Source organism: Ptychodera flava, chromosome 12, assembly GCF_041260155.1.
Source record: "Ptychodera flava strain L36383 chromosome 12, AS_Pfla_20210202, whole genome shotgun sequence".
NCBI lineage: Eukaryota > Metazoa > Hemichordata > Enteropneusta > Ptychoderidae > Ptychodera > Ptychodera flava.
Window position 1 is genome coordinate 22,175,261 of NC_091939.1, and position 27,000 is coordinate 22,202,260.

At 36.2% G+C, this 27,000-nt stretch overlaps 1 protein-coding gene across 1 annotated transcript in view; it reads left to right on the forward strand.

Moving 5' to 3' along the window:
* The window catches only part of LOC139145398 (protein-tyrosine sulfotransferase 1-like), a 100,018-nt gene that overhangs the window by 49,908 nt on the left and 23,110 nt on the right, over positions 1 to 27,000 (forward strand). Inside the window, exon 2 of the mRNA XM_070716541.1 lies at positions 346 to 1,352. Within this exon, the coding sequence (XP_070572642.1) occupies positions 487 to 1,352 (866 nt within the window). The 5' untranslated portion in view covers positions 346 to 486. The remainder of the gene's footprint in view (positions 1 to 345; positions 1,353 to 27,000) is intronic.

The following is a 27,000-nucleotide window of genomic DNA, read 5'->3' on the forward strand; positions in this document are numbered from 1 at the left end:
TGCTGGTAGTATCAGTCACTGAAAGTGAAAACTATGAAAGTGACTGTCTGTAATCTCAATGATGTGGTCTAAACAATTGTTTATGAAACTTTGCATGTTACAGCTAGTTTATTTGTTTTCGGATGTCTAAAAACGTTATTTTTTCCAGCCATGATTCTTATTAAGTATTTATGCAAATGACATCAGTTCCTGGTGTTGACTAAAACTTGATGCATAAACAGGATGAACCCTCCTCCCCTTCCATGACTCCAACCCCCGGCACCCTGCACCCTGAGCTGAAGAAACTGACCAGTCCCTAAGGATACCATGCACCACTAACTGTTTTGATGTTTGTTTTTCTTGCAGTGCCACTGTTGAGTTTGCCTTGGCTACTGTTGGGAAGAAAGTGACATCTAGTAGATAGAGCTTCCATCGTTGCACAAGGCTATTGTATCAGTACCAAACCAAACAGGAGATTTACAGTCAAAGAAGAGATAATATTTATTTATGCTAGCTTTTAAAGTAGCAGGTATGGCACACCGTGGTCGCAATAGCAACATGCGTTTTGCTATTTTTATAATCATCATTTTCCTATTTATAATGTATCTTCACAATGGTGGCTGGCCGTGTGGTAATCCGTACAAGGTTCCGGAGTACAGGGGTAGAATGGTGCCGAAGAATGAAGGCGTGACGACGAGGAAAGGCGACGAAACGTATTACTATCACAAAGACATGCCACTCATTTTCATTGGGGGTGTACCCAGGAGTGGCACGACTCTGATGCGTGCCATGATTGACGCGCACGAAGACGTCAGATGCGGGGAGGAGACGCGGCTTGTGCCCCGGCTGCTTGGAATGCGGCAATCCTGGAAGCGATCGCAGAAGGAATGGAACCGGCTCAAGGAGGCAGGACTGACGGACAACGTCATAAACGACGCCCTATCAGCCTTCATACTCGAAGTTATAGCGAAGCACGGGGAGCCGGCCCCGAGACTTTGCAACAAAGACCCATTTACCTTGAAATCTATGACATACCTACGAGAGCTCTTTCCCAGTGCAAAGTATATTTTAATGATACGAGACGGACGTGCCACAGTGCACTCGATTATTTCCAGAAAAGTCACTATCTCAGGGTTCGATATAACCAATTATAGGGATTGTCTACAAAAATGGAACCTTGCCATTGAGAACATGTACGGACAGTGCATGCAGGTTGGCCCCAACTACTGCTTGCCGGTACATTACGAACAATTAGTGCTGCATCCTGAGGCACAGCTGAGAAAAATTACGGAGTTCCTGGATCTGCCCTGGGATGAAAGAGTTTTACATCACGAAGATGCTATCGGAAAGCCAGGGGGAATTTCCCTTTCAAAGTAAGTGTGATATGTACTTTTATGAAAAGCTTGAACCCTTTCACCCCCAGTTCCCTGTATACAGGTCCAACTTTACCATAGAAAAGAATGGATTTGGGACAAACCATGGTTGTGAAAGGGTTAATACTGGTACACAATACATCATGTCCACCACTCTTTGCATGTCACAATTAATATTTAGCTCACGTTTAGCATATGTGTACCAAAGAGAGCTGATATTGTCAGCCAGCGGTGTCTGTACGTCTGTATCTTTCTCAGTGTAATTTTGTAATCGAAAACCTGAAAAAAAATATGTTCAGCTAAATAGTGTAACATTAGCATGGGTAATGGTTTGTGGAAATACTTGATCTACAGGCATTGATACTGATACGTTGTCAAAAGTAAAATGAGCATCACCATCTGCCCTAAATGTTCTCGGCCAAATCTGCCAGGTACCTTCTTGTGTTTGTACTGGTACAACTTTGTTGTCGGTAAAAAAACCCCATTGAAATTGCTGAAGCATGACTTTCTGTCAAAGTTTTATTAACAGTGTCCCATGATAGCTATTCAGTGTTGACCTGTCATCTGTCTGGCTATATATATACCGTATATTGTAGACTGAGACTGGGTAACATCTGTTGCAATAAAAAAGATCAAGGTGGGTGATTTCATAGATGCTGGACGTTGATTGAATCTTAAATTGCTTTCAATCATCATCCCTCAAAGTGAGTGATCAGGTGTGTTACTTCTATTGGAGGAATATCATCAGCGGGAAAACTTAGCAAAAGATCCAACTTGATCATTCTTGATCTGCCCTCCCTGATCTAATCGTATACAGTACTTATGCAGCGTCAGTAGGACAAAGACTTCACTGGATTTGGCAGTCCCATTGTGAAAATTGACCGTGATATTGTTTTCGTATTGCAATTTTCATTATTGGTTAAAATATTGTGCTTTCAAAGTGTGTGTTTTGTAATGATGAGGTGTTTCATACCTGTTCAACATGTCATGACAAAAGAAAGAAAAGTTACCTTGAAAATATGTGCATATTAGGTCAGCACAATTCTTTGGAGAAAAACGTAGAACTGCGCCCAGAAGTCTTGGAACAGCTGGCGACAGATTAGCTCAAGGTATTCTTTCAATATGCATATTTAAAAGGATTTGATAAGGTTCTTAGATGTACCCTGAAGGTATGATGTGTACATGTTTGTTATGCATTGATCAGATACATTGAATGGTTGGTGATCAACACTCAATTTGGTTTTGTGTAAATTCAAGTAGCAGTTTGAAATTGGAGATATCAGGCCTACATGGTTGAATGTGAAGTCTACTCCCAGGTTGATACACTGCCTCTCAGGTTCAGTTTGAAGGTGAAGTGAGTTTGTAATATCCTTGGAGGGGCTGAGTGTACATGTACAGGTCAATAGCAATCTCGTATCACGCAGCTTGTTTACTTTCACGATTGGAAAAGATTCGGTGGTTTTAAGTGGTTTGTTATTCAACTTCTCTCTTCTACAAATACCATAAAATTGTGAAAGGATATTTGCTGCATGAGTTTACTTCTCTTAGTTTCTTACCGTGCTAGCTATTTAAGTTCCCTATCAGCTTGTGCTGCTGTACATTTCTTTCCCAGTTCACTTTTGTTATATCAATTAGAGAAAGACATCTCAACAAAAAGAGGAGGGACTACAGAAAAAATATTCCTCTTAGAGGGGAGTGATAAAAAAAATTGCCAGAATTCACAGAGTTGAGATTAACCTGAGTGAAGTAGGGAGGAAGAAAAATAATGCTGTGCAATCAATCTTCCAAGCCCCTTATATATGGATACACTGCCTCTCAGTACCTCAAGCCCCTTATATACGCATGTATACCCAGAATGCCTCTTGTTCCTATGTTCCACTTGGCACTCAATTCAACTTGACATTGATGATATCAGAGTGTGAATCTATCAGTAATAGCTACATGTATGAAATATTGCAGGGAACTGATTGTCACTCGAACAGTGAAAGAATTTCAAGTCAATATTGTCTCAGATTCTGCAGTTCTAAGGTTTTTGAATACATTCTCATGCCATGCTGCCCCAAAAGTTTTTGAGTTGGAAATCAATGTAGCACTACTGAACTCTAATGAAAGTATTAATAGAATGGCATTTTGCCAATGAAATGTATTTGTCCATCCGTATTGAACATTTTACTCTTGTCAAATGGAAAAAATGATGAATTTTGAGATTCTGAAATGTGTTGAGTTCCCAGTTTTGTTTTCTAGTATTAGGGTAATATGTATGGAAATCCAGCAGCAGAGATGACACGTTTCTGCATGCAACAGACATGTGCCAACAACACCCTTTCAGTCCTCATTTGGATTTGTTATCGATCAGCCAGGCAAAATTATGCCAATTCTCACGAGATTACCAGCCTTTGATGCAAACTATTCATATTTTAACGTAATCTTTCTCGTCGTCATGTGTACCCCAGTAATTAAATACCATAATATCAAATATACATGCGTATGTTTCGTTGAAGAAATGTTTTTTTCATGCTATTTCATGCTGGGTGAAACTCTCTCATTCACTATACCCATATAATTCATCATGCAGTGAATTGGGTATACATTATACAGTGTATAACAAGGTAAAGACATTTGATGTATATCACAATAAATACTACTCCATAAATGGTGATCATGCCAGCGTAAAGAAATTTTGAAAGTTCCTGACAACCTACATGTACTGTATCAGAAAAGTGTTCACAGTTCATAGCAAATGAAATGATATGGATGTTGAAATGTACCAGGATATATGATTGTATAATATGGAAATCTTCAAGGTTTAAATAGTTCATGTTAATTTCATATATATATATATATATATATATATATATATATATATATATATATATATATATATATATATATATATATATATATATATATATATATATATATATATATATATATATATATATATATATTTATATATATATATATAATATATATATATATATATATATATATATATATATATATATATATATATATATATATATATATATATATATAGATATAGATATATGATCAATTTGAATTTGTGTGAAAAGGTCCCTACTACTTGTCTAAATGAGAGTGACGGTAGTGTTTCTGTTAAAATTAAAGTTCCATTAAGCTCTAGTACTCAAATCGACAAATGATTTTGCTCTGCAGTCTGTTTTATTTGTGTATTTTGTGATATAGATATCATCTTGGATCTATACTGTACCAGGTATGAACACGGACTCTCTTGATTCTAAGTTCCGTGGGTTGAAACAAAATTAATGGCATGCTTGATGCTCGGTTGCACATCTGAGCCCATCAATTTGTGAAAAATGATGTTCACGTCACTTTGCTCGGGAGAGTCTTTGCTCTTTGAATTGTGATAGAGGGAATTCTCAAAGGGGATGTAGACGATACTCGTAGCACTCTGCCACATCCAACTAAAGCTCCAGCGTGGTGCTTCTATCACTACATGCACTGCAGGACGTCTGAAAAATCAATTATTTTCAAGGACACCTGCAGCTGTGTGCATAATAATAAGGGCAGCCTCGGAAAGTATCACATAAATATCAGTGAAGATGCACGTATACTTCCAGGTGAACCAAATTAAGGTGGCCAATGCTCTTAATGTAGTATGTGCCTCAAAAGTGAAGGATTTAACTTTCCTCAATGAAAATTTCAAGCATTCTCGCAGGAAATTAAATATAAAAATCAGGGGCCACCGTTCAAAGTTTGGTTCAAGAGAAACAAATTATCTGACATTTACTGCTATTTGAAATTCAAAATGGCAGCCATCACTGTGTTAACTCTATGGGGAAAGATATCATTTTGGATTTTCAGAAAACAAAGACAGTGAAAGTTTTTCTTTGACTAATACTGCAAGAGCTTTAAAGTGAGCGGCAGCAATTGGTAGTTCAGAAAAGAATTTATAATCATTTGAGAATCAGAATGTTTGTCCCCAAGGCGCATTCTACCATAACCAACACACTTTTATCGAAGCAGTACTTTGCATCAAAAGTGACGAGAAAACTCCCTAATACTACATTTTTCAAAAGCAGAGAATGTTATGTTTAGTATGGCAGAAATAGTTTACTTGAAAGATGAACGGGTACATGTTTGGATATCTGGATAAAATATTTGGGGTAAAAACCTCAATTTTAGTATCAAAAATAAGGATGAAACACATCAAAAACTTGATACTTGTTAACAAAATTTAACATTGCATCTGAAACTAGACTTTTTTGTAGAAAAAACGACAATTTTGTTTCATGTTATATATTCTCATAATGGCAGGAATTGAAAGACTCACATTCAAAGTTTTTAAAATCATGATATGTATTAAAGCAAATTTGAAATGACTCTTATTCCAAATGGGAAACTGTGTCGCCTAACAAAATTTTGTTTTGTTTATAGGCTTAAGAAAATAAAATGTGAAATTTTTCGAAATTTGACCCAGCCAGAGTGGAGTTACTTTCTTTTGAATTTAATTTGCATACATTTGCATAAAATTATACTTCTTTCTCAAAGGGGAACCCCAAAGTGTAGAGATACATGTAAGTGTGTAGGTATACAGAGAAATCCTTTGTTTATTTAAAACACACATTGCCAGGGGCAAGCTTTTGGTATCTATAGCTACATGTAATGGACATGATAGATGGTTTAGATGAAATACATGACCATGGAGTGTATTCACTCTTATGCAAAATACATATAGTGATAATTAATGTGTCCTACAGGGTATACTGTTTATGAAGAGCAGTGCTGGTGACTTTTTTGTATTTTTTTGAAGGTAACTGTACTGTGTGAGGAGAGTGCAAGCATTGAAACTGAAAGCATACAATAATGTCTTGTTCTTTGGTAGACCTGTGTAGGGCCAACTGAACGTGTCAAGAGAATACTTCACATGTAAGCTGTTGTAACTTACAGTAGTATCTGCCTCGAAAGTGAAAGACTTTGGTGAAGTCAAACTTTCTTAAATAAAACTTTCTACCAATCTCTCATTGAAGTATAAACATCAATGGTCACCCTGCAAATTTCATGACATTTACCGATTTTTGAAATCAAATGGCTGCCATCTGTATGTTAACTTTATGGGGAAAAAATAAAGTTTTTCAATTTTGAAAAACTAAGATGATAAAAATCTTTCTTACTCTCAGAGCTTTAAAATGAGCCCCTACATTTGGTAGATCAGAAAAGAATAGAGTCTCAGAAAAGAATAGAGTCCAAATACATGTGTCTGTCCCCAAGGTGCACAAAGCTTATATATAATTTTTGCAGGGGACTGGTCGTTATCATGAAATGCATTCTCTAAAATAAACATGAACTCAATGTTGACCCTGCGAATAATATAAATACAACCTGGCTTTCCTAGTACATGTACTGGTATGGTACGGTATGCTGAAGTCAGCATTTTGTTAAAGCTGCTATTTGCTGTCCACACATCTCCATCCCATAAAGTACTGGTGTACCGGTATTTCTGATTGATACCAGAAATGATGTCGTCACTTTCTTTCATCATCTGTTGTTGTTGTAGGTGGAGTTTAAGGTTCATGTATGTCTTGTTGACCACTATTTTAAGAAAAAGTTTTGTTTGATTCCCGTAGACATGGCATATCATTGACAAAATCTGCCACAAAGCCAGCAAGTTTTGTCATTTCAGCTAAATATAACAGATTTGTATTGATTGGTTAAAGGATGTCAATAATAAGCAGTGCAAAAAAATCAAGACATCTTGTTTGTTGACATTTGCAAAAACTGAATTTCCATTACAAGTCTTTTTTTTTACAAAATGCCAAATTGTGAAAAAATAGAATTGCAAGCTCAAAGATCTTCAAAAAATTAAGCATCAGTAACAGAATCGTACATTCTCTGACACCAGAACATGCTAAAAATATTTCAGAACAGATGTGAACACTCAGAATAATCTACTTTATATTTTCCTTGCGTGACTAAAAACATTGAGCAGAACTCATGTTTGGTCCCTAGATCACACTCCTTAAAGAGTTAACACGATATTGTGCTGGTATGTCTGTACATGTACCGGTAGGTAAAAGTCTTTAACATGCATACATGGGGATTTTGCTGGTGTTGGTGTTTCTGTTACAGTTACAAGCATCGCCACCTAAGTTTGTGTATCACGCCTCTGAACAATTCCTATCATCAAATAAATCACAGGTGTTAGAACTTGACTGAAAAATTGTCGTAAGTCAAATATTGCAGGGAATGTTGTGATATCAAAATCATGGCATTTTGGATGAAGTCCGACTACAAAGGCAGTGAAAATTTTGAGAGAAAATAAATTTGGAATTCTGTTTATTGCAAATGCAATTTGATGATACATTCCTTATCAGATTTATGATATGTATGTAATATGATTACTCTGAGTGTGAAAGAGATTAATTTTGAAGCCATGGGACTTTGATTCCTATCAAAATCCAATATCCTGTTTAATGCATACATGAAAAAGGAATCTGCCAGGCTTGGAGATCTTTGATGTGAGCAAATAGTCGACAATGTGACCGGCGTTCACATCAATCCTGCTCAGCTGTGTTTCTGTATCTTGAATACAGCCAACCGGAATATAGTCATCTCTTTGCTGACACTAAAGGTTACAAACTCAATAAAGCATTTCTCGGTAATGCGTAATTGTTTCCTGTTTTAAGACTGTTTCGCTGTGGTGATTTGTCGATAAAATAAGTATCATGTAAAAATGATGTCAGCAGGGCAGATGTTATTTATTGGATGTCATCGGAAAGGATTTGTGAAGATGGTGAAAAGAAACTGATGATAATTTCAGAATTTTATGATGATGAAGATATAGCTATACAAGTAGTTCATGATTAGAGAATAAAGGGTGGCAGTTACAGCAACGACATCTGTCGTCTTCGCGTTTGTATACATGTGTGGTACCAGTATGTCCGTGTGTTTTCTTATTAGGTATGGTACTAAACTATGGTAGGTTGTGAGGTAGAATCTTATAAGCTTAAGCCTGCCACACATGAGAGAAATTTAATTAGCTTCTCAACGAAATTTCATTCGAGGCTGTTTGCTCAGCCATTTTACTCTCATGTGCGGGTGATTTTTCGTGAGGTATTTCTTCTCTAGCCGTTGAGCAAAATGTTCAACATGTATGATATTTTCGAACTTTTGAACATAGAACTGAGGAAATCACTTTCTCCAGCTCACAGTCACACAGTGAGAAATTTGCCTCGTGAGGCAGAAAATATCACACATGTTGAATATTTTGCTCGACAGCTCGAGAGGAAAACTCATGAAAAATTGCCCGCACACAAGAGTAAATGGCTGAGCAAACAGCCTTGAATGAAATTTTGCTCAGCTAATTTTTCTCCTGTGTGGCACACCTTTCAGAAAAATTTATTGAAATTTCAAGATTCTGTTACAAAGACAATTATAAACCTTGCATCAACTCTTTTGGTGATTGTCGGTAATTGAATATGTAAGGCAAAGAGTGCAGATTTATTTGTTTTGTCCAGCAAAATATTTTGATTGGTCAACGAAAGAAAACACAAATGTGCTACATCTTGCCTTATTCCCTTTCTTCAATTTTCATGTTGATTGTCCGTTATAAAATCTACTGCAATCATATTCAGTTGCCACCCCCCACCACCACAGATTTGAGTCAATTGTATGAAACTTGTATTAAAATTTAATTAGAGTAATCGTTTCGTCCTGCTCCTATTTTTGACTGTTTTATGCAATACTGTACAACTGTACATATTTGCCAATTGTAAAACCACGTTCACCGGAGGAGTTCGTTTTTATCACATCAGCCAAGCTACATGTAGCTCAGTCAACATTTGCCTATATTTTATTCATATTGAGGCGCATGTGGCTTTTCTGAAGCAACAGGTGGTTGTCATGGTGAACAGAGACAGCCAATCTCACTGCTGCACGTGTTGTTTGGTCGTTTAGTTGGTTTGTTTTTGTTTTGTTTTCAATGAATCATAGTACTTGGTAGTAAAGTCAATGATACCGATTACTGTTCTACATGTAGTAGTGTGCCTGTAAACCCTTTGAGCACCAAAGTCTATTTTTATCCCCTTTATGAAATAAACCCCAGGCAATTTTTCTGAGATTTTTGCCAAAGTTTTGAGAAAAAAACTGTAGCCAATGAAATGTGATGACCATTTGGTCCAAAATTATCAAAAAATTACAGAAAAGTTCATAAAAATTGGTAAAATTTTGCACTAAAATTTTGGCGGGAAAAATTACAGTGCTCAAAATGTTAAGGGTTTTGTCAGACTTTTAAAGGTCGTCTGCTGTAACTTTTGATGATTTTTTCGACTGTTTTTGTTTTGCATGTCAACTATAGTTTCTTTTTTTATTAGCTCCGCTGTCAGTGACGTGGAGCTTATCAAATAGGTTGCTTATCCGTCGTCGTCCGGCGTCCGTCGTCCGTCAACATTGCCTTCTCTTCTGAAACCACAAGTCCAATTGCTTTGAAATTTTATTTGCTGTTCACTTGGGGTGACCTTACTTCAGTTTGTTCAAATCATGGTGAAATTTGCATATTTGTATTTTTGGGGCATTTTTTTGTGTTTTTGGTAAAAAAACCTTCTTCTCTGAAACCGCTCGTTCGATTGCTTTGAAATTTGATATGCACTTTGCTTAGGGTGACTTAAATCAGATTTGTCCAAATGGTGGTGAAATTTGCATATTTGTATTTTTAAGGCAATTTTTGTCATTTTTGGTAAAAAAATCTTTAAAAATCTTCTTCTTCAAAACTACTGGTCAGATAGCTTTTATATTTGGTACATATGTCCCTAGGGATGATCTATTTCAGATTTGTTCAAATTGTGCAGAAATGTGCAAATTTGCATTTTTAAGGCAATTTTTGCCATTTTTGGTCAAAAAATGTATTTCTCAAAAAGTACTGGTCTGATAGTTTTGAAATTTGGTATACAGGTTTCTATAGATGAACTAAGTAATATATATTGAATTTCTGATGAAATCTGTAATTTTGTATTTTTGGGGCAATTTTTGCCATTTTTGGTCAAAAAATGTGTATTTCCAAAACTACTCATCTGATAGCTTTGAAATTTGGTATAGAGGTTTCTACAGATGAACTAAATGATATTTATTGAAATAATGATGAAATCTGCAATTTTGTAATTTTGGGGCAATTTTTGCCATTTTTGGTCAAAAAATGTGTTTCTCAAAAAGTACTGGTCTGATAGCTTTGAAATTTGGTATACAGGTTTCTACAGATAAGCTTTGTAATATATATTGAATTTCTGATGAAATCTGTAATTTTGTATTTTTGGGGCAATTTTTGCCATTTTTGGTCAAAAAATGTGTATTTCCAAAACTACTCATCTGATAGCTTTGAAATTTGGTATACAGGTTTCCATAGATGAACTAAATGATATTTATTGAAATAATGATGACATCTGCAATTTTGAATTTTTGGGGCAATTTTTCCCATTTTTGGTCAAAAAATGCGTTTCTCAAAAAGTACTGGTCTAACAGCTTTGAAATTTGGTATAACTAAGTGTGATATTTTGAAATTATGATGAAATCTGCAATTTTTATTTTGGGGGGGCAATTGTTGCCATTTTTGGTCAGAATATTTTATTCTCAAAAAACTACTCATCAGATAGCTTTGGTTGACATGTTCTTAGGGATGATCGATGTGATATATTCAAAGTATGATGAAATCTTCAATTTTGTATTTTTGCAGCTTATTTTAGCCACATTTTTCTGGCCACTGCATTGAGTTATCAAAGATTTCCACCTTCTTCATCAACATGTGTCAAAAATAGTTATTCTGTACATAAACACAGCGGAGCTATATCGGCTGCTAGGTCGCTTGTTTCTCTAAGCATGTTGACGTACACAATATTCAGCTTGTAAACTCAGTCTGTAGTTGTGTAAACTGCATTGTTATTGTTGATCAAAGTGAATTTTGATCTGGACTAAAATCCCGATGTAAACAATTAAGTGCGTTCTACAAGTAAAGACACTGTGTTAGCAAGCTGAATAGTACATGTAGGTGCTTTAACATGCTTTGGGGAGTAGAACATTAACTTGCGATTGATATACAAAACTTAAATGGGGAAAAATCATTAAAAATTACACCTACTGGCTCTTTTTAAAGCGAGAGTACCAGTAATGTTTTATCCATATCCAGGTCGTGTGTTTCCCATATGTGTTTGCGTGACATTTGAGGTTAGGAGTTTTCCAAACCAACTCAAATGTTACTATCAGGTATTTGGGAGTACCGTATTACCAAAGGCAATGGTATATGGAAAATTTGATTGATAAAGTGGTCTCAATTTAACTGGACGTTTTAACTGAATGTCTGTTAAATTTGGTTTTTAACATAATCAAATTCTTGGAATTGTGCGTGGAAACAGATTTGGTGGCATTATGATTTATTTAGCAGCAGTGTGCCAACATCCGCTTCTTGCAATCCTAGGAGAATTGGCTAATTTGTTGTCAATTGACTGTGTACATTAGCTGTCACAATTTGATTTAGATTGATTACTCTGTATTCAAAACCCACCGGTGTGGTGCATGAGAGCTGGTACAAATCAGAACTTGCTCCAGCAATCCTTTTGGATGCCGCAGATTACCCCAGACTACATTCCCACTAGACCTATTTCTCAGCTCCTTGGCTGAATTTTTGTCACTGTTACCAAGTGTCGAAACTAGAACAGCCTTCACTCAGGTTTAAAATTGCCTGACAGTCTGAATTCGGGTGGGGGGGGGGGGGGTCTCTGATTAGGTGATTGGTGCCCAAGTTCTTAATGAATCAATCATACCGTACTTGTGTTATTGAATCGCTGCTTACAAGTAGCTCAGAAGTGTTAATTTGCAATTCTGATGCAGAACTGAAACACTCAATAATCTATGGCTCTGTCAATAACCTGTGGTACCTGTACATGCAATTTCCTCTTTCATTAAAATTGGAGGACACGTTCATTCATGTACTGAAAGTCTTTGCAAATCTAATATGTTCAGATATTGACAGTGATATTCACTGCTGTGTCAAATCAATTTACTGGCCATACTTTCATGAACATTTACCCATAGTTTGTTTTCTGGCCATAGTTTTGTCAACATTTTACTTCAAAGGGAGAAGGTCATCGGAACTGCATCAAAGGTCGAATGGGTCCCATACGACCAGTGTAATCACTGCATTCAAGGTACGTTGGCAATTAATGAAAGTTAAAACATGTTTTTCGTAGTGTACATCATTCAATTTTAATGATGTCGCTATGTTGACATGATGCATCTAGATATCGTGCAAGAAATTGTTTGTAAACAAGAAAGATGGACAGATGCGATTCCAAAGACCCTTGCCTGTTAATGTTGGTTTTTACTTGATTATAAATGCTACTTTAACACTGGTATGTTAGCAGTAAAGCCAGGCAAGTGGAGTATATTGAGGGATGATGGATAGGGGTATAGTCTATACCAGTACGTACATATATGGCTGGCAATGGACCAGTATGATTATATATAGCTTTGGAACTCAGTGCCAACATATTGGGTTCTCTACAATTGAATCGTAGCCGTTAAATTTTGTTTGACAGACCTGTAGAGGCTGTGACAGGATGAGGGTACCTCTAACGGTTCTCAGGTAGAAATGAAGTCCACTGGGTCCATATGGTGAAATGACATTTAATTAGGAGGGTCATTTAACTATGGGGTTGCCATACGTTTCCGATTTAATAATGGGATAAATACCCTTCCGGTACATCTTTGGGCATTATTTTGTTTTTTATATTTCACTTTTAATTGCTAAATTTAACAGTCAAACAGTATGTGTTACTCTACTCTGCAAAACAAGCAGATGGATGATTTCAGACATCCTACATCTGTCCAGTAAAGGGATGAAAGCAGAAACAATCCTTATGTGAAAGAAATTCATTTTGAATTAGGCTTTTCAAAATATGGCCAACCTTATGGCCTTGCTGGGATAACTTGGTATTTTGGGAACATGGCTCCAAGGATCGTTTCCTGCGTACTGTAATGTAGCAAACCAATTATAACACGACCAGAATACATGTGCTAGTTTTAAGATGAAAACACACATCTCCTTCTGAAGTTGAAAAACCCTACAGGATTAAAACTGATCGCAAATGTACTTCTAATGCAGAGGAATAATCTTGTTCTGAAAAAAATAACCCCAAAACAAAAACAAAACCAACGATAAAACAGAGTTACATTTGAGATTATTATTACGTTAGCAATAATTTGTTTATGTTCTCTGCTTTGTGAGGTAGACTGCTTTTAAACAATTTATTTCACATACATGTATCTTCATACATTGAGAGACCAATTGCACTGTTTATGATAGTCAAATCACCCTGTCTTTGTAAAACAAAAACACATTTGAGGCAAACTTGTAAACGGTTAATCACACTGAAGTATGCCTTTGACCATGGTGACTGTACTTTGACCGAAATTTATCAAAACTTTTTTCAAAAAGAAGCCCCATGGCCAAATGTCATCAACTTGAATTCACACTTTACAGTCGGAATACCGATACTAGTCTTTTCGAACAACTCTAACAGCCATTGATTTCTCAAAGTGTACCTCCTGACATTGCTAGCATACACAAAGATTAAAACCTGTTATATACTGGTAGTTAATACAAATTTGTCACCTATGGTTTGGTATGAAGATTGCTTGTGTCATTTAAATTTGCTTTCAGAGTGTCATAACGTTTGAGTAACATGGTCCTGGCAATTATATTTCTAAATTTAGAAGTAGAAAATGAAATAATTTGTTGCAGCATACCAGGTATAGATAACTGGTAAATTCTGAGCAATTCATGTTGTATCCTGATTCATGTTGATCTAAACGTGATATCATATACAGATCAAAGTTTATCCGTCCTTGTCGGAATGAAATAAACCATTTGTACATGGATGTTTGAAAATCAAATTCAATTGCATGCTGAAACCATTGGCACAAATCGTAGAACTAATGATCGTTCTCAGCAACACCAGTATGTTCATTTCAATCCAATGGTATCTTGTGATTTCAGATGAGGCAAATTTTTTTGTTTGTCAGGCAGAAGGCGTGTGACGAACTACATGCAAATTTTGTAAATTTCAATTCTTGAGGGTACAGGTGCGGAAGAAAGCACTGTCCCCGTATGAAATGATAGTAAAAAATTCCAATGGCAAATGAACGGTACTCTCAAAGTTAACCGCAGGACTTCGCTAACTTTAAGAACGTTTAGCATTATACCTGTATTAGACTGTCAACAACCACTTGAGCTGTTCCAGCGTTAATAATCGTCAGTGGCAACCGGTGTATCGGTATTTTAGGCAAAGAAGACAGGAGGGACTGTCGACAGTCTAGCATTGTATATTTGATACAAGTTTGACATTTAAATGGGTAAAATTGACACCCTCTACTCAATATTAAAGATCGCCCTGTGTCATTTACCGTCACTTTCACGTCATCATAATGCCCAAGTAAGACCCTCCTGGCTATCACATTTTCTAAATTTAGAAAATTCCAGGCAATAAAATAATTCCTCACGGCGGTCGTCAGAAATTCAGAGTGATCAATGTTGCACCCCGATCGATGTTGATTTCAAGTTGATGTCGTGTACTGATCCCATTTGATCCCCAGTGGCAGTGATGAAATAGCTCGTGTGCAAAGGACTCTAGCCTAGGTGGTGATTTATCTCTCGTGATGGAAATTACGAAATCAATGTACAGTGCGTGATTGAAACCAATAGCGGACATCTATAATACGTGATCAGTCCGAGCAGTGACACCATGTCGATTTTAAGCCCAAGGGCAAGTTGTGACTTTGGTTAGAGCAAAGTCAATGTTGAAGTTGAAGTCTGTGATCGCTGTCCATATCCCATTTTCTGTGTCATTTGTCCATTCCTTGTTTTTGTTGCTATGGATACAGGATCCGTCATATTTTAATACCTCATGGCGCATGACGGAAACAGTGACGAAGTAGGCTGCTAAATGTGACATTTGAAGAATCAGGGCAATTACTAAAATCATTTAATAACTTTTGATGGTATGGTAGACCAGAATGCACCCTACTGCTATGTGAAGGAATTAATAATCCACTTCTGAAAACTCTTTTTTTTTTTGAGACAAGGCTGGCTGCATCTTGCAAGTTATTGGCAGAGTTCATCTGAAAGTCATTCAACTTTCAGTATTCAGGATGCAACATCAAGCATCGCTAAGCTAGCCGGGATTTTTTTTTTCAATTTTATAAAAATAATGAGAGATCAAACATCATCAATCGTATCTGTCTTGAAAAGGTACCGCTATGTAAAAGTCATTTTGTGAAAAGACAGAACCAGTCAGAGATAATGTCTGATATTTTGATGCTGTCTAGTATTTTTTCAGGGATTTACCGGTCCTTGCAGCTGATAAACAATTCTACTATGAAACTTTGACATTTTGAAGGATATACCGGTATATGCTTCTTGTGATATTTCGATATTCGTCATAAGATATGCATTGGATTTGGGACAATTCGCAGAAACACTCTGATATGCTTGTAGTTTTCCTTAACCCTTTGAGTGCTGTAGTTTTTTCCCACCAAAATTTTAGTGCAACATTTCAAAAAATTTTATGAATTTTTCTGTAAATTTTTATAATTTTGGACCTATTGGACATCACATTTCTTTGGCCACATTTTTGTATCAAAATTTTGGCAAAAGTCAGAAAAAAATTGACCGGGGAATATTTCATATAGGTGACAAAAATGACTTTGGCGCTCAAAGGGTTAAAGACTTGATCAGGATTACATGCTGGTATCAAGTCTGTTCAGTTTTGTTTGAAAAGAGCAGAGTTGATTTACAATGAACATGTATGATCAGTATTTTTACTGTTGTTATTTATATGTCTCATGAACACAACTACTGATTTTGAGGAATACAATATTTTGTGATTTTATATATTTTTTAATCACAGATGTAAAAATATTGTACAATTTAGATGCATAAAACGCCTATGAAGGAAATTAACATTGAGCGTTTGCAGTAAAGATTTGACGGCTGCGTTTTATTTTTCCATTTGCCAGCCATTTGCCAGTTTTAATGCCTTTCAATCCACATGGGATTTCCTTGGAAAAATTATTAAATGAATTCAATCCATTATGGCTTTGATAGCTTGCAATTAAAAGTTCTGTAATCGCCTCTCTCAATCTCACAAAGCTTCTGAAATTAAATGAGGTTTTAGCGATTGTGTGGATCCATTGCATGGCAGAGTGATGCAACGTGCATGTGCATGCACCATGTACAGGCCAGCGATTGATGCAGATTGACTGTCACAAAACCAATAGTGTAACGGTGTTCAGTGATGTTATGTGCAAAATGGAAACACGAACATTGTTGTATGACACCAAAAATTCATATACTGCTGCATCAAGATCGCAAATTATAACATTTCTAACATCATCATGCATCTGATTTTGAGAGCAGATTCTTTTCATACATACAAAGTTAATGCTGAAGATGTATAGCGTTGAGCAGAATGTAGACAAACTGTGTTGTCAAATCAGATAGTATAAATACTGATAAACCATGGAAAATGCTCTGCAGATTCATATAGTTTAAAGCTGTCCTGCATACTGGTATACGTAAACTGGTACTCATTGATTGTAGTATAAGTTGCAAATGCATATCAAATGTGGCTGAAGTTGCTGCTTTGAAAGATTTGTAAACAAATCTGTAAATGTACATGAATCTGTGTCCTATCAGGGACATTTCACCCAGTATACTGGCCAGGTTAAGTTATGCACTTTCTCATACCGGTACAAGCATCGTACACTATACCCGTATACTTGTTCACCATAGCCCATAGATTCAGATTGATGAGTAAAGTCCATTGTTTGTCAACATTTTCACCAAAAACCCGTAGTGCATCTCGAGTGCAGCTCAATGGTTTCTGTCTATACGTAACATGTACAAGAGATTCAGTAGCGTTCTCCGTGATAAGATTCGATAAGACAGTTTCTTTCCGGTGAAGGAACGGAGAATTGCCTTTGGCCATGTCAGCTTGAGAAAAGGGCTTCATCTGAATTCATTTGCGGTGACCCATTTACAGATTTATTCAGTGCTACAGTCATCTCCTAAGTTCCGGGCAGTCAGAGTTTCCGATCTACTGAAAAGGTGCAATGAAAGAGGAAACTTTTACTGCACACAGTATCTTTTGAATGAAATTCACACAGGCATAGCCAATTGATCAGTCGTGGAGACTTTACAAGATATTAAAGCTGTATGAACAAAGAGGTCGCACACAGCTTTCTGTGAATGGAGTGATGTTCATGGCGTGCTTTATGAAAGAAGAATGAGAAGGGACCTCTTGAAGGTTTACAGCGGGAAAGGAAAGCCAGCGATAATTGTGAGAAGAATTGAATTGGGTTACCACCGCCGGTGCACGATGACAGGGTGTCAGCTGTGACAGTGGTAGATCAACTGTGCAATTAGTGTCCTGCCCGGTGAAGCAGATGATGGGAGTCGCCGGCGCAACACACCTGCTAGGTTGCATTCATCTGCTAGGCTCTTCTATCTCCCTGTCACTGAAAGGTGGCATTTATAAAAAAACTATTCTGACGTTCAGATCATAGACTGCATGGGAAGAGAGTATCTGCATTCTGAATGTAGTCTGTTCTGACTTCAGGGTCATGCACCATGGGAAGAGGTTGTCCAGCCCCCACTCTGGGATACTTCTCCCCAATTCTCCTGTGAACAAACCAGAGCTTTTAATGTTGCATTTTGAAAAGAAGCATGCTGTATGCATTCAAAACCTTCTTTTTCTGTGATTATTTGATCATTTCACAGTTCTGTATGTTTGTACCGTATGTGTTCTGCTATCTGTACTTTGTAACTGTTGATGAAAACAGTACTACCTAAGGGCAGCAAATCTGTTCATTGCCATTGCTCGGCGGAAATGGCAAACCAGTTGTTCCAGAGTTTAAATCAACAAAGTTTATTTAACAATTATGCGTATGTTACACCCTGTCTTATTACTTGAAACAAATTGGTTTAGTTTTGTTGATACAACTATAAATACCGGTATGTGCCCACTGCATACACACCGCCAAAAATTCAGTGTGCAGAGTCCTAAGACGTCACATGAATGTACCGGTACTGGTAGAGAACAGTTTGAACCATCCAGTGTCATTCTGATTAGATCATCAATAATGAAAACCTTGACCGTTGACAAAGACGAGAGTGAGAATGCAAACATGGAGAAGTCTTAGTTATTTGTATATTTTTTTCAAGAAGAACAAGAACTTGCAATTGACGATGCAAAAGAAATATAACGAACAATTATCAAAAGTTACAGCTACTGACCCTTCAAGACTGATATGTACATTATGTCACTGGTTGCAAGTATTAACCCTTTGAGCACCAAAGTCAATTTTTGCCGCCTTTAGAAAATATACCCAAGTCAATTTTTTACAGAATTTTCCCAAAATTTTGATAAAACGTGTAACACTGAAATGTGATGTCCAATTGGTTCAAAATTATAAAAATAAATTACAGAAAAATTCATAAAAATTTGTAAAATTTTGCCCGGAAATTTTGGAGGGAAAAAATTACAACACTCAAAGGGTTAAAAAGATTCTGCTAGGAGACTTTGATCCCAATGGAACAATTAAAAAACGTGTCATCGAGTTTTGAATTTATGTCTTACAATCATGTTTCCTCTCTCAGGAGAAATCTAGCATTGTGGTTTCTTCTAGTCCCTGGGAGGGACGAGACTTTATTATCTCATGTTTCATGAACCGTTGAAAAGTTAAACCAAGATAGCATATCAATTTTTTTTCAAAGCTACCGTAATGATACTGGTCCGTGGAATGATATATCAAGGCCTTCAATTTGTTTGATTTAGACACTAAAGATTATTCCAATGAATATTGCAGTATAGCGAAGTTGAAAATGCAATAACTACCATTTTATTGTTATCTCAGTTATAAATTTGTTCCTAAGAAAGCAGCCAATCTCAGAGATGGACAGAGAATGGATGATAGGCGGGCAGTATAATAACCGGGAATGTGACTCTCTCTGTATCTGAAGAGCGAATTTGAAACCTGTTATTAAAGTAAAATCCCTTAAGCGTTTGCAATTTTAATATAGAATGAAAGTGTTAACGATTGCATAGAACAGGAATTGAAACAGCCGGCCGAGATATGTGACTATCATACATTACATAGCTCGCACTATTGCTTTCAGGTAGATCACTGCTAATTGACATTCAGTCGAGTCAAACTTCAATTTGTTACTCAGTTGAGTCAAATTGTAGAGTAAGCCCTAGGTTGTGCTGTCTCAAGTGGTGCAGAAGAATCATGCTTGATGTTTCTCTTGGAGTGGTGACTGTTTCCATGCAAATGAGTCTGGCATCAATTCTTCTGGGGGTAGCTGGGAGCTACAACCATTACTCCATACTCATACAATAAAGATATTTTTTGTATCTGAACAAAATAGTTGTTTTTTAAGTTGTATTCATGGCTGTTTTTGAATATTTTTAAACTGTGGGTAGGGTATTAATCATGGGTCTGATATTTTAGTTGTGTTTGCATGCATCTTTAAGGTAGTTCAAACCACAAAAATGAAAGACTTAAACATTTGCTGAAACTTTTATCAAGAAAACTTAAAACTGTTCTCTTTAAAAATAAAAATTGGGTGGGGAAGGGGGGGCTGTCACTGTGCAAATGTTGGTACCATAGAGAAACAAATTACCTAATATTTACCGTTATTTGAAATTCAAAATGGCCGCCATCCTTGTGTTATCCCTATGGGAGAACATAAAATTTCTGATTTTCACAAAACTAAGCCAGTGAAAACTTTTTTTATTCCATAAGCTTCAAAATTAGTCCCAACAAGCGGAAACCCCACAAAGAATATTGTAAAAGTTTGAGAGTCCCGGTGTTTGTCCCGGAGACGCATTCTGCCTTTAATAATGCACAGAATACAACTCCTTACTTCAAGTAAAGATATGAATCCACTAGTGTACCCTTTGGAATATGAGTATTGTCTAGTATTTCATCATGACATGTTATTACAACTTTATGTACCTTAGAACTAGAAATATTGGAGTGGGTGATTCATATTTCATTACGCAATGAAAAACTCACATTGTGTCATAACTTTCTTAGGATTTTTTATCTCTGAAGTAAATTTTCAATATTGAGAATAATCTTTGGAAAAAATATATTATTTTGGCATGATACCTGTAAGCTGCCTTGTTGAATGTGAAAACAATATTTTTCCAAAAGCAAGTAGCTCACAACAACCACATTAAAGTCTCTCATAGAAAATATTTCCTGTTGTGGAACATGCTATCACTTTCAAAAGATGCTTTTGAAATTTTTTGCAGAAATGTTATCAGCCAGGATGATATATCTAGGATTTTGAAGTTATTACTTGAACAGATTCAATGAATAATAACAACACCAATAAAGATACCGCAGCATCGTTACATTTTCCCTTTGATCAACAAACCAGAATAATTTATAATCCCCACATTTTTCATGTATAAATCTGCCTTAAAATAAACACAAATGTGTGACGCGTCGCCCTCTACAAATACTCATACCGTATAAAAGAATAATGATCGTGACATTCTGTACCATGATTACTGTCTGTCAGATATAACATCACACAGTTTATGAAACCCACTCTCTGCCTAGCTAGCTTCATCTCTGCAGAAGCTGAAGGACTACCATTTAGACTTTGCCTCCAGATTACAAAACTGTGTTTGAACTCATATGACTGAAGCATTGATTATTTAAGCTGCTAATATATGCTACAGGGATAAGAACAAGAAATACGTGACTCTTTAATTTGATATTTAATCCACACTGTAATCTGAATTTACTAATACCTTAAAAATCTTAATTTGACGAACTTAAATTTGCATGAATTATTATGGGCCCCCTTCGATCAGAGCCAAAGGCCCCCCCCCCCCCCCCCAAAAAAATTCTGAGCAGAGGGGGACATTTCCCTCTTTGTATGAAACGTTCAATGATTTTTCATTTCCCTTCAATGTCATGGACAGTGGCCAAATGTGTATTGCATGTGACTCTGATAACGACCCCATCCTTTTAAATGATTTGTTCCTGTTTATTTGTGGGACATGCAACTGGCAAAAATTGTCATTTTAGCTCACGTGTGTAAACACGTGGGCTATTGTCATAGCGATGTCTGTCTGTCTGTCCGTGTGTGTGTGTGTGTGTGTGTGTGTGTTAGTGTGTGTGTGTGTCTGTCTGTCTGTCTGTCTGTTTACACGATAACTCAAAAACGCCTGAACGGATTCAAGTCAGATTTGGTACACCGGTACCATGTGTTACTTGCAAGAACTGATTAGATTTTGGTTAGTGTGGCTTGCATATTAATGAAGTTATGCAATATTGTTTTTTTCCTTACAATGGTTTCCCTATGGAGACGGTAATGACAGTGTAGACATATATCAAGAAATACTGCACCAAATTTCATGAAACTTTTCGCAGATGACAATCTAAGAACATAATGATGATACTGTGAGTGTCATGTCAATTATCTTCTCATTTGCATATTTAATGAACTTTTGTTATTAGTGAGATAACTCTGAAATTCCTGCACCAAACTTGATGATACTTGCAACAAATATTGATCTAATATATATCTAATTATAGTTAGAAGCATTAGGCAGTGTCAAGTTAATAAATAGCTCATTTGCATATTTTATGAAGGTTTGTAATTAGTCATATAATTCCGAAATAACTTTACCAATGTAATGAAATCTGCTGCAGATACTGATCAAACTGATATCTAACTGTAGTGTACAGCATTTAGTAGTGTGAAATTAATTAAGGGTTCATTTGCATATTTAATGAACTTTGTAATTAGGTATATAACTCTGAAATTACAGCACCCAAGTCAGTGAAATTTGGTACAGATATTGTTTTGATAAATATCTAATTGTACTGAGAAGCATTTGGCAGTGTCAAGTTAACAAATAGGTCATTTGCATATTTTATGAAGTTTAGTAATTAGTGATATAACTCCAAAATAACTGCACCAAATGTGATGAAATCTGCTGCAGATACTGATCCGACAGATATCTAATTGTGGTGTAGAGCATTTAGTTGTGTGAAGTTAATTAAGGGTTCATTTGCATATTTAATGAACTTTGTAATTAGTGATTTTACTCCATAATTGAAGCATTAAATTTGATGAAACTTGCTACAGATGTTGATCTGATAAATATCCAATTGTACTGAGAAGCATTAAGCAGTGTCAAGTTAATGATTAGGTCATTTGCATATTCCATGAAGTCTTATAATTAGTCATATAACTCCGAAATAACTGCATCAAATGTGATGAACACTGCTGCACATACTGATACGACAGATATCTAACTGTGTTGTAAAGCATTTAGTGGTATAAAGTTAATTAAGGGTTCATTTGCATATTTAATAAACTTTGTAATTAGGTAATAACTCTGAAATTTCGGCACTAAAATTTGGTGCAACGTGCTACAGATATTGACTTGATAAATATTTAATTGTGCTATGAATCATTGAACAGTGTCAAGTTAATGTAGGGTTTATTTGCATATTTAATGAACTTTGTAATTAGTGACATTACTCTAAAATTACAGCATTAAATTAAATAAAACGAGCTACAAATGTTGATCTGATGGATATCTAATTGTCCCATAAAGCATTGAGCAGTGTCAAGTTAATTGACAGCTCATTCGCATATTAAATAAAGTTTTGTAATTAGTGATTAAACTCTGAGAGTACTGTGCGAAGTTTTAAACAACCCTGCTACATATAGTGATAACATATATCTCATTGTTCTGTGAAGCGTACTACTATTAATGAACCTGTTGTAAAACACGTGAGCATATTCAGTTCATATCTGGTCTAAAATATATAATTAGGACATTTGTCTGTTTAAAAATTTTGTTTGTAGATGCACAATATTATGTATGAGGAAGCTTCTGTCAGTTAGTGTAACAAAACAGAACCTGGCCGTCAAGCTTGAAAGAACTGTGTTTTCTGCTCAAACCGGTGTAAAACTGATATATGTATGACCAGCTTGAGAATAAAACTTGTGAATAATTTAGATAAATTTTTATATTGCTGAACTGATCACCTAAAATCCTCAGGTACTTCAGGAATGCTCTGGAATACATATTTTGGGACATGTACAAATTACCCTTTATGTCTTATAAAAAAGATAATCTATGATGTGAAAGAGCCATTTTAAAAACAGACACATTTAGCTTCATTAAACGTGACATCCGCTTTTCCATAAATGACTTCAATTGAAATTTCATTGTGCCGGTATTAGTACCACTGATGTGCAGTGTCTGCGTCACAAGTATATAGGAGTTCTATTAGTCCATCAATTTGTGTTATCTCAACAAGTAACATTCAATGAGAGTGACAGATACCAGGTATACTGAGAGAATGCCCTATGTACCACTCATCACAGACTTTCAACATGACAAAATGATTTGCATAAAAGGTTGTTGAAATCCAAGCACTGACACATATGTTCATGTTTCTTCACACTGCCTCTTTTTAGGTATGATGTTTTCAGTCATATGTCTTCCAATTCTTAAAGGGCCAGTAGTGCTTACTTTTGTTGATTTTTTCAATATTTTTATTTTAAATATCAATTGCAAGTTCTTAATCTCTCCCAAAAGAACGTTGAAACACTGGTTATTTAGCTTGTTATGAGCTATATGTGTAAAATGCATTGTTATTGTTTACATTTGAATTCTAGTCCAGATTAGAAGTCTCTTATCAACAATAACAATGCAGTTTACACATACGGTATGCAGTCTGAGTTGACAAGTCGAATACTGTGTACCGACATATCAACATGTTTGGAGGTTCACTGTATTCACAGTATTCAGCTTTTCAACTCAAGCCTTTACATGACAATATGTGCAGACTGCGTGCATGAAGTTATTGTTGACAAGTGAAATTTTGTCAAAGGTAAACAATAACGGGACATTGTCCACCTAACTATGTTGATAAGCTAAACAGTTGATGTTCCAGCATTCTTAGTGGAGTAGAACAAGAGCTTGCAATTGACATACAAAACAAAAATAGTAAAAGAATCATCAAAAGTTACCGCTACAGTGCCATCATCCTATATGCACATCCAGGTATCTGGAAATTGATCTTTGATTGCTAATCAAACTTTAATGCAGGTTTTGTCTAGTTGGTCTTTAACTCGTTTTGATGAAATTAACTTTACATTTTGTAATTATCGCTCATCTTGAACTTAATTACATTTAATCTTCTCGTCTCAACTGGGAGTCAATTTCTTTAAGTGCACAGCCTGATTACATTTCCTGATTGAAATGAAACGATAATCTGAATGCTTTGAAAATTACCATGGAAACCATTTATTGATATTGATGCACTTACCCCAGGTATTAGTAAATGCTCAACTGTGTTTGTACAGGTATTAAATTGTAACAGTCACTAACGTAAATGTTTAAAAGACACTTACTAACCCTGTGAGTTGAAAGGGTATGATTAATGCCAGCCCTTGTACCAGTATGTAATTATACCAGGTATATGCTCAAGTGTACAGGTATAATATCAAAATGGTTATCTTTCATTACTGTATCCTTTTTCATTGTGAAGTATATGGTTTGACTTTCCTGAAATGTGTTCAATCATGAGTCATTGATCTTGTAAGAGGGTTGGGGATGGGGGAAGGGGGGAGAGACGACATAGATCTGTGTGTCTTACATTGTACGGTTCTGGATACTAAGCGCTGGAAAGTCATAGAATCATAAGCATCAACAAATCAACCTACGGAAATAAAGAGATAGAAATTTTATTCATCTAGCCTACTGGTACATGTAGGAATGCTGCTGTGAAGTTTCAGTCATCATGTAAAATTTCAACTCAAATATTGCATATTTGGTATTTTAAAAATGTCAGTTTTGATCTCAAACACACCTTCAAAATCACTTTAAAAAGCTCTTGATTAACACATCTCACGCTGCTGACCACCACTCCTGGTTGTCTCCATTTTCATGTTGACAGGGTCAACTTTGTAGTAAAAAACAATAAGGTTGTACAGAAAATTTGGTGATGAAAGGTTTAGTTTTTCACGAGGTACGTGGTACAGTCAATGAGAGGCTTCAGATGTGAAAATATGAAGTGATCACTGCTGAAGTTGGAGTTAATATGGGAAATTATATCATACCATAGCAGTGACATGAAGTTCAATGTCCTGTTTCCAGTGTTCCCTCTGAGGTTTCAAGAGGGTGCGCAACTTGAGATACGTCGGATTATTGTCTCACAGCTGGGTCCGTTCATGTATATGCTAATTTACTGAGGTACGTCACAACGTACAATGAACGTTGGTGGCAACTGCGCCACCAACGGGCGCTAAACCCGAAACGCGGAAGTAAAATCTACGCCGAGATCGCACATTTCGCCCCGAGTTATCGTTTCCAAAACTACCGATCGAAATGACTGAGACTAAAGTTGCGCAAAACATGAAATTTCACTGCGAGAGCAGTCGGAGACACTGCGCAATTGGCGCGCAAATAAGCCTTAGCGGGAACACTGCCTGTTTCCTAAAACTTATATAAAATTTTTGGGTTAAATACTGATGCACCTTGCCTCTCTCATTCAACAGGATGTTTACTGTGTTTCATTGACCTCTCATCATTCCATGATATACTCTTCTCATTTATCTTATTGTATTTTATCAAACCCATCTACTAGTAGCAGGAATTCATTATTATGTCCTCATTATGTGAGTCCCTTAGGACTGCAGCTTAGAACAGAAGTAGTGCCAAATGGACCAGTGTTTGAATTTCATTTCCTTTGATTCCAAGCCTATGCACTCATTTTACCGCTCATGTGACCTTTTTTTCATGTCATTTAGAAGCTTTGGAAGGGAATGGAAAGTTGATCCCGCGCTATCATTGTAAACAGTCCAATTTATTGACATCGTCATCGTAGTGATGTTTAAACGAGTTTGATAATCGACGGTGTTACAAAAGTCATTAAGTGCCTCATTCTTCCACTGACCCCATCCATAACATGTATTTCAAATGCACTGATCAAGTTTGCTTCGGTGCTCGGGTAGTTTGACATTTAACACATCCTACACAATCCTAGCAGCTGTAACTATATGACCATTCTGTCTTTTATAAATGACATAAACGATGAAGTAAATTGGCCAATTTTGGAAATATGATCTTCCTGAAACGCTTTGATTGATCCAGATGTGATGTGTTACTGGTTCATCGAAGTACCGTACGCTACACGTAAATGTGTACTGAATCCTGTTACAGAATACAATCGATGGAAAGTTTTTCTTTTATGAGATGGAATTGCTTGCAGTTTATGTACACTGAAGCTGTGTGACTTTACTGGGGAATTTCTGGTTATTCCTACACTATCATAAAAAATCGCGAACAAATAGCAGTAAAAATGGCTTTTTCAAAATAATATGATGGAATACGTAATGTAAATAACATGGTATTGAGCTATTTTGCTATAGTTGCTATATCACATACCTGCATGCATGTAATGGAACAGTGGTAAAGCTGGGCCAGATGTCTTAAGTTTCTGCCTCTGTCTATCTGTACTTGTAGATGTAGGCCAGCTGTATCCAGCTTTGGAAACATTTATAGTTCCTTTCATG